This window comes from Equus przewalskii, chromosome 20 (assembly GCF_037783145.1).
Source record: "Equus przewalskii isolate Varuska chromosome 20, EquPr2, whole genome shotgun sequence".
Classification (NCBI taxonomy): Eukaryota; Metazoa; Chordata; class Mammalia; order Perissodactyla; family Equidae; genus Equus; species Equus przewalskii.
The window spans coordinates 749,775-762,621 of NC_091850.1; the positions used below are offsets into that span (position 1 = coordinate 749,775).

At 50.1% G+C, this 12,847-nt stretch overlaps 1 protein-coding gene across 2 annotated transcripts in view; it reads right to left on the reverse strand.

Annotated features, from left to right (window-relative positions):
* Positions 1-4,366: 4,366 nt before the first annotated feature.
* Positions 4,367-12,847, reverse strand: part of NOTCH3 (notch receptor 3) — a 31,635-nt gene continuing 23,154 nt past the window's right edge. For both annotated transcript variants that reach the window (XM_070586384.1, XM_070586386.1), the window contains 5 exons: positions 11,885-12,047; positions 10,437-10,741; positions 10,001-10,148; positions 7,427-7,524; positions 4,367-6,426 (listed from right to left, as the gene is read on the reverse strand). In XM_070586384.1, coding sequence (XP_070442485.1) covers positions 5,407-6,426; positions 7,427-7,524; positions 10,001-10,148; positions 10,437-10,741; positions 11,885-12,047 — 1,734 coding nt within the window. In that variant the 3' untranslated portion in view covers positions 4,367-5,406. The remainder of the gene's footprint in view (positions 6,427-7,426; positions 7,525-10,000; positions 10,149-10,436; positions 10,742-11,884; positions 12,048-12,847) is intronic.

Genomic DNA, 12,847 nt, shown 5'->3' on the forward strand with positions numbered 1-12,847 from the left:
AATATTTACAAGTTATTTATCCGACAAAAGATTAATCTCCATAATATATAAAGAACTCATAGAGCTCAACAACAAAAAATCAAGCAACCCGATCAAGAAATAGGCAGGGGACATGAACAGACATTTCTCCAAAGAAGATATACGGATGGCCAATAGACACATGAGAAGATGCTCATCATCACTAATCATCAGGGATGCAAATCAAAACTACACTAAGATATCACTTTATACCTGTTAGAATGGCGAAAATATCCCAAACCAAGAGTGACAAATGTTGGAGAGTTTTGGAGAAAAAGGAACCCTCATACACTGTTGGTGGGAATGCAAACTGGTGCCACCACTACAGAAAACAGTATGGAGATCTCTCAAAAAATTAAAAATAAAAATACCTTATGACCCAGCCATCCCACTACTGGGTATCTATCCTAAGAACCTGAAATCAGCAATTCCAAAAGTCCCATGCACCCCTATGTTCATTGCAGCATTATTTACAACAGCCAAGATGTGGAACCAACTTAAGCTCCCAGCAACTGATGATTCGATAAAGAAGATATGGTGTATATATATATATACAATGGAATACTACTCAGCCATAAAAAAGGACAAAATCGTCCCATTCACAACAACATGGATGGACCTTGAGGCTATCATGTTGAGTGAAATAAGCCAGACAGAGAAAGACGAACTCTGTATGACTCCACTCATAGGTGTAAGTTAACATATAGACAAGGAGAACTGATAGGTGGTTACCAGGGGAAAGGGGGGTGGGGGGAGGGCACAAAGGGTGAAGTGGTGTACCCACAACATGACTAACAATAATGTACAACTGAAATTTCACAAGGTTGTAAACTATCACAATCTTAATAAAAAAATTTATCAAAGAATTAAAAGTCTCATTAAGTTATCTTTGAAAAATACATTTGCAACAAAAATTATTAGTGTTTCGTATAATTCCAATTTCAAAGTTTTATTAGGCACAGAACCAAAACATTTTGTTTGATCAAAGTTGTCTCATTTAAAATGGCTGGGACAAAATATCAGGGTCAATATGGGAAATTAAAAATGGCAAGACTAAATTGTCCTGTGCTCATTTCTCTGTATTCGCACTTTTTAAATAAAATATATTTACTTGATGTAAAATACACATAACATGAAATTTATCATCCTAACCTTTTTTCGTGTACATTAAGTTCATTAAGTACACTTAAGTGTATTAAGTACACTCCTATTCTTGTGCAACCGTCACCACGATCCATCTACAGAACTCTTTTCGTCTTGAGAAACTGAAACCCTGTCCCACTTCATCAATAACACCCCATCACCCCTCTCCCAGCTCCTGGCAAACACCATTCTGCTTTCTGTCTCTAGGAATCTGGCTATGTCAGATACCTCATACAAGTGGAATCACGCAAGGTTTGCATTTTTGTGACTGGCTTATTTCACTTAATATAATATCCTGAAGGTTCGTCCATATTGTAGCATATGTCAGTATTTCCTCCCTTTTTAAGGATGAATAACTTGCCGTTGTATGTGTATATCACATTTTGCTTATCCATTCAGCCCTGAACAGACATCTGTGTTGCTTCCATGTTTTAGCTATGATGTATGACGATGCTATGAAAATGCGTGTTCACATACATCTTCGAGACCATGCTTTCAATTATTTGGGGTATATACCCAGAAGTGGAATTGGTGGATAAGATGGCAATTCTATTGTCAGTTTTTTTAAGAACTTCCAAACTGATTTCCACAGCAACTATACCATTTTACATTCCCACCACAGAGCAGAAGGGTTCCAATTTCTCCACATTTGCCAACACCGGTTCTTTTCTTTCCGTTTTTGGTATTTTTAAGAGGAGCCATCCTAATGGATGTGAGGTGGTATCTCACGGTGTTTTTGATATGCATTTTCCCAGTGGTTAGTGATGTTAAGCATCTTTTCATATGCTTATTGGCCATGTGTATACCTTCTTTGAGGAAATGTCTATTCACATCATTTGCTCATGTTTGGTTTGGATTGTATATTTTTTGTTGTTGGGCTTAGGAATTCTCTCTCTATTCTAGATATTACGCCCTTATCAGACATATGGCTTGCAAATACAGTATCTCATCCTCTGGATTGTGTTTTTGCTCCATTGATAATGTCTTTTCAGGTACACACATTTTAAATATTCACGAAGTCCAATGTATGAATTTCTTTCTTTTATGGCCTGTGCTGTGGGTGGCATATCCATTAAATCTTTGCCAAATCCTATTTTGTGAATCTGTGGAAGATGACTATGGTTAAGCTCCAATTTCAGAGGTAAAAAAAGCTTTGGTTGGTGGAGTAAGACAGCTGCCTGAATTTTAGAAGCAATGGCATGATGATGAGGCCATGATGATATGTGATGGCTTGATGATAGGAGTATGGGGGGTGGGCAAGCATGAGATGTGTACAGAGAAGGGCACCTTCTATGATTTGTCCACTGCCTACACGGATGATGGGAGCAGTGAGAGATAGAGCTGGAATTGTCCCCAAGGTCAGCCCTTCTTCAAAGTTAGCCATTCCTTTCACTCTGATTCCATTAATGTCTGAAACTTCTCAAGCCCCCGGGGGCCTCATCTTGCATGCTATAGGGTGATGAATAGAGTGTGGGGTGACATCTGTCTCCACAGAAGTCATAATCTCTCTCATCTCGGCTAGCCAGAGTCTGGAGTCAATTTCAAGAGTTTAGAACGGCTGGAGAAGACCGGGCTCGAACCCAAGGAGAGAACTGCGTGCCACTCACATGCTGAGCTGGTGTGCGCCCAGCTCACTTGCACTGAGCTCTCATCTGGGAGAGAGGAGCCGGACATGTCTGCAGGTGAGCTGGAGCACCACATCGCCTCCATGAGTGAGGCGTGGACCCTGACCCCAGCCATCCTGCAGGTGAAAGAACTGACCGACATCAGCAAAGGGAAAACCATCCCTCCACCACCGTCCCCACCACCGGTGCGGGGAACTTTTAAGAGAGGCACTTGTAAGTGGTGGCAGGTGCACACCTAGTACCTCACTGCTGGTATAGAAATTACTTGCTTGAGGTGACTCATCTTGGAGAAAAACTTTATAGCATCCCGTTTATGGTGGCCAGGATTGAGTGGAAGGTCGAGGGGTTGGAACTGAGGACATTTTTTAAAACCTACTGAGGGCTGAACTGAAAATGGCAACATGTCCCGAGAATTTCTGCATGTTAAATAGGCTATTTTATAGTTTCATCGCTTGTGGGGAGAGAATAAATTACCCTGTATTTTCCACATTGGAATAAACAAGACACCAAATCTTGGCTTTTCTTTAAGATGATAAGCGTTTTTATGTCTTTCAAATTTTGACTGAATATCACTTTCCTTGAAAATGAAACATTCAAATGATTGCACGTTGACCTGGGAGGGAAGACAGCGCTTCCCTTTTCCTCAGTGAGCAGGGAAGCCAAGCCGGGGGTGAGGACTCCATCTGTCTCACTGTTCTGATAGCCTCACTGCACCTCAGTTTATTCATCTGTAAAACAGTTATAAATAAAAATAGGGATCTTACAGCTCTGACTTTAATGGTTGTAAATGACCACATATTGCTTAATCCATGAAGTAGGTGATGTATGAGCTAATATTGTTTTTTCCTTCAAGCCAGCTGGGTACATTTTTGTGTCACTTGGAACCAGAGCGCTCCAACTGACAAGAGGAATCAATGAACATTCAATCCTATCGTTCTCTTCTGGAGGGCCCCAGAGGAAACACAAGATTGTCTTGGGGCACAACTGGTTTCAAGCAGTAGAAACCCAGCCAGGCTGGTATACGTAAAGGAGTATCCATTACATAGGTGCAGCACTGTCTCCAGAACCCAAAGGAGCACGAAGTAGAAGTGAGATCCATGCAGAACCAGCACCAGGCACTTAGAAGGCAACTTATAAATACCTGTGGATGGCCCCAGGATGCTCAATTAACTGGAATTGATGCTCCATCTAGAACTGAAATACTCCCTCCAACCCTCTGGAGCCATTTGTATTCTCATTGCTGATTCCCCCTGCATATTAGCTCCATTCTGCTGCTCTCTGTTTGCTCATCAGGACCCACCACCCGACCCTGGCCACTCATATTTGTAACCTGCCAGTGACCTTAAAAGCTCCACTGCTGATGGCTCTCTTAGCATTGCCATTAAACAATTTTCTCAAGCAAGGGAATCTGATTAGTTCATCTTATATGAGGTGGCTACCCCAATCCCATCAGTGGAGACATCTCCCAAAGGAGGAAGCATGAGCATGAGCTCCAGGACGGGAGCTCGAGTTAGCCTTGGGGAGACTGGCAGCCCCGCCACTACCAGCCCCAACCTTACCCGGACACAGACCAGTGATACTGAGTGTTAACTATCCTTTTATTACGTGGTGTGAGGAGTTGGGGCTGTACAATGCAAGCCTAGGAATTCAGCTATACAGGGGATGGTGACCAGAAGCCATATTACAAAATAGCCTAAAAATACTTCTATTCTGCTGTGGGGCTGGGCAGGGGAGCACCAGGAGGAGGGGGCCACCGGGCAGCTCCTTCCCTTCCTGCAGTCCTGTATTTACAGGGGGACAAAGTGGAACACACACATCTCCCCTGGTCCTCACATTCCCACCACCGCCCCCCTAGTTCCCAAAGGGAAGTGGCCCAGGTTCTGGGGTTGGGGGGCCTGGGGGCAGGCCCTCTGGGCCAGAAGGGCCCTTCCCCAGCACAGCTATAGAACAAGTTCTATCTGGAATGCAGTGAAGTGAGGGAGGGGGGTGGAGAGGAGCTCCCAAGTCTTGCCCCAGCCCTGGCCCGAGAGGGTGCGCCCAAGGGTGCCTACTTGGTACATACCAGGGCCGTGTACTCGGTACACGGGATCCCGGTCATGCCTGTGTACTCGGTACACAGGATCCAGCTTGGCCGAATGGGCCCACAGACTCAGCCCCACGGGGGCACTGGGGGGCTGGCAGGGAGGAGGGAGCATCTCCATATATATATTTTGTAAAAAATAATAATAATAAGTTTGTTTAAATGAATTTGTTTCTATACAAAATGTAAAAAAAAAATAATAATAATCACTCGTGTCAGAGCGTGAGGAGAGAGGCCAGGAGGCAAGAAAGGAAGCAGGGAAGAGAGAATTGGGGGCAGTGGGGGAAGAGAAGGGAGCCAAGAGGAGGTGTCAGATCCATCACAAGACCCAGAGGGTGGGGGTCAGCCCGCACACCCTATAAATAAAGGAAGACTGACCCCCCAGGCTGCTGCCATATCTGGGTCACACTCCAATGGGGGTGGGGTGCAGGAGGGTGAGTGGCGAGAGGAGGATGAAAAGGACCGAAAGGAAAGAGGGGAGAGAGCACGTCAGGACGGGGTGTCTCTTGGTCCCCCAGAATCCAGGAACTGAGGCGAGGCTCAGGCCAACACCTGCCTCTTGGGGGCGACTTCCCGCTGGGGCCCCAGCTGGGTCTGGGCCTGAGCCCGGGGGCCGGGCGCGGGCAGGGGCAGCGCCTGCGCGGGCAGGGACCCGGGGGCGGCGGCCGGGCTGGGCGTGGAGTCGGACCAGTCCGAGAGGGCGGGAGGCGAGGGGCTGGCCCAGTGCTCGGGGGACTCGGGGGACGGGGTCAGGTAAGGGTGCTCGCTGGGGACCCGCAGGAAGCGGGCCTTGGGGGGGCTGCCGTGGGCTCCGCCTGCTGGGTACTCCTCGCCGCGCCCCGGGGCCGCCAGGTATGGCGGGGGCCGCTCGCGGGGGGACACGGGGGTCCCGGGGCTCAGCAGCGGGGGCCCCGGCGCCAGCGGCAGCAGGAACGAGGGCGCGGGCGGCGCGGGCGGGGGCAGCCGGGCCCAGTCGAGGGGCACGGCCACCGGGTTCAGCAGCCCCAGGCTGAGCACGCAGCCCGCGGGGGGCTGGCGCCCAAGGCCCGTGCGACCCGCGCCCCCGAGCGGCACGGCCGCGGGGGCCGCGGCGTAGGGCGCCTCGAGGGCGAAGGCGCCGGGGGACGCGGGGGGCCCCCCGAAGGGCCGCGGCGAGTCCAGCGAGTCCACGGGCGAGAGCGTGACGGAGCTCTCGGCCAGCGGGCCCGGGCAGGCCAGCGTCAGCTTCTTGCCCCGGCCCCGCGCGCCCTGCGGCCCCAGCGCCGCCTTCCCCGGCGGCCTGCGGCTCTTCTTGGCGGCCGCGGGCGCCGCCTTGAGGCCCGGGAGGAAGGCCCCCGGCGGGCAGAGCAGGGGCCCGAGGCCGGGCGGGCCGGGCGGGCTGCGCGGCCCCGCGGGCTGGTCCAGCAGGCGCACGATGTCCTGGTGCAGCCGCTCCTGCGCCACGTCGCGCGGCAGCCTGTCCAGGTGGTCGGTGATCTCCCGGTTGGCGAAGTGGTCCAGCAGCAGCTTGGCAGCCTCGTAGCTGCCCTCCCGGGCGGCCAGGAACAGCGGGGTCTCCTCCTGGGGGGGCCAGAACCCACAAGACGTCAGGGTCCCAGGAGCCGACGCTCGCAAGGCCCCCGGCTTCCAGAGAAGCCAGAGAGCAAGAGCTGGGCCTCTCCAGCCCGACAGACCTGGGTTCAAATCCCAGCTCTGGGCAAGGTGTCTCCTTCCAACACTATTCATCAAGTACCTACCAAGGGCCAGTCCCCAGGGCCAGGCCTAGGGTGAGGAGAGTGAGGCACAAAATTCAACAGGGTGTCAAGAACCTCAGTCATCAGAATAAATGATTGCGTGTGAGTATGTGTGTGAGGAAGATCGGCCCTGAGCTAACGTCTGTGCCAATCTTCGTCCATTTTACGTGGGACACTGTCACAGCATGGCTTGACAAGTGGTGCTAGGTCTGTGCCCAGGATCCGAACTTGCAAAGCCCGGGCTGCCAAAGCGGAACGCACGAACTGAACCACTAGGCCACCAAGCCCACTCCAAAATAAATGATATTTTAATGCAATGTTTTTTTTTAAAGTTAAGATTAATGCAAAATAAAACCATAACAAATAAAATACAGAAATTTTAAGTAAGGACAGAAGCCACCCCTGCACCCCTCTGAGCCTCACTTTTCCCATCTGTAAAATGAAGAGAGGAACACCACCTCATGAGGGTTTTTAAACAAGGATCCTAAGAGTTACCTTTTATTGAGAATCTGCTAAGCACTTTACAAAAGATTTATCTCATTGAATCCTCAGAAGAGGCATGAGATGGGGTACTGTTGCTTCCACACTTCACAGATGAGGACACTGAGGTTCCGAGGAGTTAAGCAACTTGCCCAAGGTCACACAGCAACTGCCACACACTTCCTCCCCCGATCTACTGTTGGAGGCTCTTGGGCCCAAATCCCACCAGTGAAAGCTGGCTGCAGACAGGGTGAATGCCCCCACTAGCCTAGCCCACCCTGCTCTCTGCCACTTGTTGGGGGTTGTGTCAGGGCTGTCCCCCAGGTAGGCCAAGGGCTTGGGCTCACCTTGCTATCCTGCATGTCCTTGTTGGCTCCATTTTTGAGCAGGGCCAAGGTGGCCTCCACATTGTTGACAGCTGCAGCCCAATGTAAGGCTGATTTCCCTGGGGGGAGACAGGAGAGGTCAGGGTCAGGCCCAGGCTCATGTCCTGGTCCCCCATGACAGGGAGGCAGGAAGTACCACGATATGGCCTGGGGGGAGGGGCAGACAGAGCTGCCCTGCGTATCTGAGCACCTATGTTGGGGGGCAGGGATGGCGTGCAGCCCTGTGAAATGGCTCTCTGTCCAAGGGAGACACTGTGCATGTGTACACACACCAGCGACGTGGCTCTGCACACACAGGGCTCCAGTGTGAGCCTCACTCGGCTGCACCTAGAGCTATGCTGTCCAATGCAGCAGCAACCGGTCACGTGTGGCCCTTTAGATTTAAGAAATTAAAATTAAATAAAATAGGTGACAAGACCATTCAATGGGGAAAGGACAGTTTTCTCAACAAAACTGAGACAACTGGCTCTCCACAGGCAAAAGAATGAAGTTGGACCCCTACCTCACACCATACACAAAAAATAATTCAAAATGATTCAAAAGTCTAAATGTAAAAGCTCAAACTATAAAACATTTAGATGAAAACATAGGACTAACTCTTCATGACATTAAATTAGACAAACAATTCTTAAATATGACACTGAAAACACAAACAACAATATGCCAACAAAAACTTAGATAAATTGGACATCATCAAAATTAAAACTTTTGTGCTTCTCAGGACACCATCAAGAAAGCGAACCTACATCAAGAAAAGAAAAGAAAACCTGCAAAATTGGAGAAATATTTATAAGCCATATATCTGACAAGAGACTTATAACTACAGTATATAAAAAAAAAACTTATAACTCAATAATAAAAAGACAAGTAACTCACTTTAAAAATGGGCAAAAAATCTGAATAGATGTTTCCCCAAGGTTAGATATGCAAGAGACCACTAAGCACATGCAAAGAAGCTCTGCATAATTAGCCACCAGGGAAATGCAAATCAAAACCACAATGAGATACCACTTCACACACACTAGGATGGCTATAACAAAAAGATGGACACTAACAAGTAATGGCAAGGATGTAGAGAATCCTCATACACTGCTGGTGGGAAAGTAAAATGAGGTGGTCACTTTGGAAAACAGTCTGGTGGTTCCTCAAAAAGTTAAACAGAGTTAGCGTACGCCCCAGTAATTCCACTCCTAGGAGTATACGCAAGAGATATGAAAACATATGTCCACACAAAAACCTGTACAAATATGTTCATAGCAGCCAAAAAGTAGGAAAAAACCAAATGTCCACCAATGGAAGAATAATCAAAAGTGTATCCATACAATGGAATATTATTTAATCATAAAAAAATTTAAAAATAAATTAAAAGTCCTGATACATGCTACAACATTCGTGAACCTTCAAAACACTGTGCTAGGTGAAAGCAGCTAGTCCAAAAAGACCATATATTGTATGATTCCATTTATATGAAACATCCAGAATAGGCAGATCCATAGAGACTGAAAGTACAACAGTGGTTGCCAGAGGCTGGGACGATGAGGGGATTGGGAGGCGACAGCTGAGAGGTAGGGGTTTCTTTTTCAGTCGATGAAGATGCTCTAAAATTTATTGTGATGACAGTTGCCTAACTATGTGATTATACTAAAAGCCATTGGATTTTATACCTTGAATGGGTGAATTCCATGGTATATGAATTATATCTAAATAAGCTTAAAAAAAAAACAAAAGCAAGCAAAACAAAGGTTAAAAAACTAAATGAAATAAAATGTTTAGTTCTTCATACACCCCAACCACATTTCAAATGCTCAACAGCTGCCACACATGGCTACCCCAGGGGCCACCATATTGGACAGCACAGACCGAGAATATTTCCATCCTCACAAATGGAAGCATGTCTGACACACCCCTCCCAGGGGCAACCGGCAAAGTCTGGGACATTGTGGTTGTCACAGCTGGGGAGTGGGGTGCTACTGGCATCTAGTGGATCAAGGCCAAGGACTCTGCTTAACGTCCTACACTGCACAGGACGGCCCCCAGCACAAAGAATGATCCAACCCCAAGTGTCAGAGGTGCTGAGGTTGAGAACACCTGCTCCAAAGGATGTTTACGTATCTACGGTTGTGTGAGGTCCTCTGGACACAAGGGCAGGTTGCTGTGAATATGCACAGGTCGGGTCATGTGCAAGCAAGCCACCTCCACAGAGGGAATCGCCATCATATACAGATTTGGCCAATTTGCAAACTCGTTATACCAGCTGTCCAGCAGATGGCAGGAAAGTGAGTTCTTCTAATGAGGCGGAGGGAAATGAAGCATCTTGGAGAAGGCGCCTTTTTCTAAATCACTGAGGCACCTTTGGGCTAGTGGCCACCATAAAAAAAAAAAAAGCACAAGAGCGTAAGTCTGCTTTGAAGCACTGCTATGTGTGCATGAGCCTCAGTGACCGGGTATCGGTGTGGGTGTGTGTTCACATCTACAAGATGCTCAGAGCCCAGGCAACACCCTCTCAGCCCCCACCCACCGACTCCCCCAGCTTACCAAGCTCATCCACGGCATTGACATCAGCGTGGCTGGCAATGAGCTCCTCCACCATGCCCTCCACCGCCAGGCGGGCCGCCAGGATCAGTGCCGTGGAGCCGTCCGCCATGCGGGCATCCAGGTCTGTGGAGCGGTTCCGGATAAGAATCTAGGGGAGAGGAGGGGAGGGCAGGAGTCATGGCAGGAACAGGGGGGCCACGAGCACATCCCCACCCCCACATCCCCTAGAATCAGTGAGGCCACGAGCACATCCCCACCCCCACATCCCCTAGAATCAGTGAGGTTCAGGGAGCAGCTACTTGGCAGACACTGTGCTCCCATATATCCCCACCTTACAAATGAGAAAAGGAGCTCTGCAAGGTAGAACCAGAGCTCGAACCCACATCCGTCTGATGCCTGTCCAGCTCTGAAGTCCAAAGGGGCAGGCCCCTCGCACCTGGAAGACACCCTGGGCATCGGCAGTGACGGCCGTGTGCAGGGGGGTGCGGCCCGAGTGGTCCTGGGCATTGGTGTCCGCCCCAGCATCCAGGAGCCTTTTGGCCGCATCAGCCCGGGCATAGCGGGCAGCCAAGTGCAGGGCTGTCTCTCCCGTGCGGTCAGTGCGTGCCCCGAGCTGGGCCCCCTGGCAGATCAGGTCTGAGATGATGCTGGCTGATGTATCTTCTGCCTCGTCCTCCTCAGTCGGCATTGGCTCCAGGGCGCCCCCACAGAAGGAGGCCAGCATTAGCGGGGTGAAGCCATCTGCAGGGGATGCAGGTATGTCACAGGGAGGCGGGCACAGGGGCCCTTCCAGGGAACACTACTGAGGGCACTGCACTAAGAGGAAGTGGGACACACAGGGCACAGAGGGAGCGGCCAATCCTCCCGTCTGCAGGTATGCACATGCACACGCACACACACACACACACACACGTCAGTGTCAGGTGACCCAGATGCCAACCCAGGATGAGGATTTGCAGGCATGTGACGTGTCACGGACAGGCTCTTAGGCAGCAAGGGACAAAGGACAAGGGAGAGAGGAAGTCAAACAAGCATGCCGATTCCCGGAGGTCATTTCAGCCTGATCCTAAGGGGGACTCGAGGCTGAGTGGTACCTCATAGTTGTCATCCAGCAAAGGAGCTGTGCCTGCCACACTCCCACACCCACTGGTTAACAGCCACCCCCGGGACACAAAACCCCAGGCCCCTGAGCCCCGGCAGCCTGAGGAACTTCAAAAGAGACCCATAGGTGCAGGCCATTTAGAGCAAAACGGAGCTGGGAGAGGAATACCCTAAAATGTAGCAAAGACGGATCCAAGGGGATCCAGACAATGTGGTCTGCTACACTCACCTGAGCTTGTGCCTGGGTTCCCAGAGGGAGCCTCTTGTGCCCCATCCTCCATCCTCAACTCCGAGGTAGAGCTGAACCCCCTCCCGCAGGGACAGGCATGTGGCCCAGGCCTGGCCAATCTGCATATTCTAGGCCCCAGGCCACAGTGATTGGTTCGGGGACAGGCATGTGACCCCAGCCCATCCAATCAGAACTTATCCTGGGATTTTTACTGGTGCAGCTGGGAAAAGGGTTTGCAAGGCTGGTCCTACCTTTGGCCATCATGCCCCCTGCAGAAAGCCTGCCTGGGCTGGAGCCAAGAGGCGGTGAGTCCTGGATCCAAACATGCCTGACGCTTCCAGTTACAAGAGCCAATAAATACCTTGCTTTACTTAAGCTAGTTTGAGTTGGGCTATTATCACGTATAATCAACAGCCCTGATTAACACATACCCCCACAGATGGACACCTGGACACACCTAACTCTCACCAGAACACAGACCCAGATGCAACCTCTCAAGAGCAGGGCAGCTGAGGGACATCCCGGGGTGGGGGAGGTGGGATGCCATCACTGACCTGGGCCACGCACATTGACATCCATGCCATCAGCATCCGCGTCACCCTGCGGTGGAGTCAATGCCATGGCTGGTGCCACGCGGATGTCAGCAGCAACCAGGTGGTGTTGAGTCCACTGGCGGCAATCCACAGCATCCTCAGCCCCCACGCTGGGCTCCTCCACCTGGTGGCACAAGCACCCAGGAGAGAGACAGCTAGAGGGGCAGCTCTACATCCCCACACATTTGTCTCATGAAGATGCAAACCCAGCCTGAGAAACCATGAACATCCTGCTTCTTTTATAATAAAGAAACAGGAAATGGATGTGCTAGCGCTCAGAGAACTCATAGAGGAGGAACCGGGATTCCACTCTGGGTTGGAAGCGGGGAGGGGTTAGGAACCCAAGGTGGGTGATCAGGCAGAAACCCACAGCATGGCACCTGTCAGTACACACCTGTCTACACACTAGACACAAACACACTGAAAATGAAATTAAGAGGATAAGTCTATTGACAACAGCATCAAGAATTAAATCTTTAGAATTAAATTTAACAGAAGAAATACAAGATGTATTCTGGAAACTACAACTCACGAGATAAAGAAATGTGGGAGCAGGAGGGTCCTCACGGATCAGGATTAATCTGGGGAAGGGGTGAACAGGTGGGAGAGAAGGAGAGAAGCGGGGAGATGCCCCAGATACCACGTGGGGCTCCCACCCAGTACCATGAACACGAACGTGAGGTATCACAACCAAAGAGCCACACACGAACGCGTAGATTCACCTTCACAAGCTGAGCACCCAGGTCCCTAGCAGGAGCTGGATAAATTCCAGACTCATAGTCTGAAAGGCATGAGTGATGCTATGGAAACAGGACAGAATATTCTTAACTAGCCTGCCAGAGCATTTAAGAGCCTTCTAGCACCAAACACAGAGCCTGACCAAGCCAGACCTGAGCTTAAGAACCCTGTGGGGGAGCTGAATTC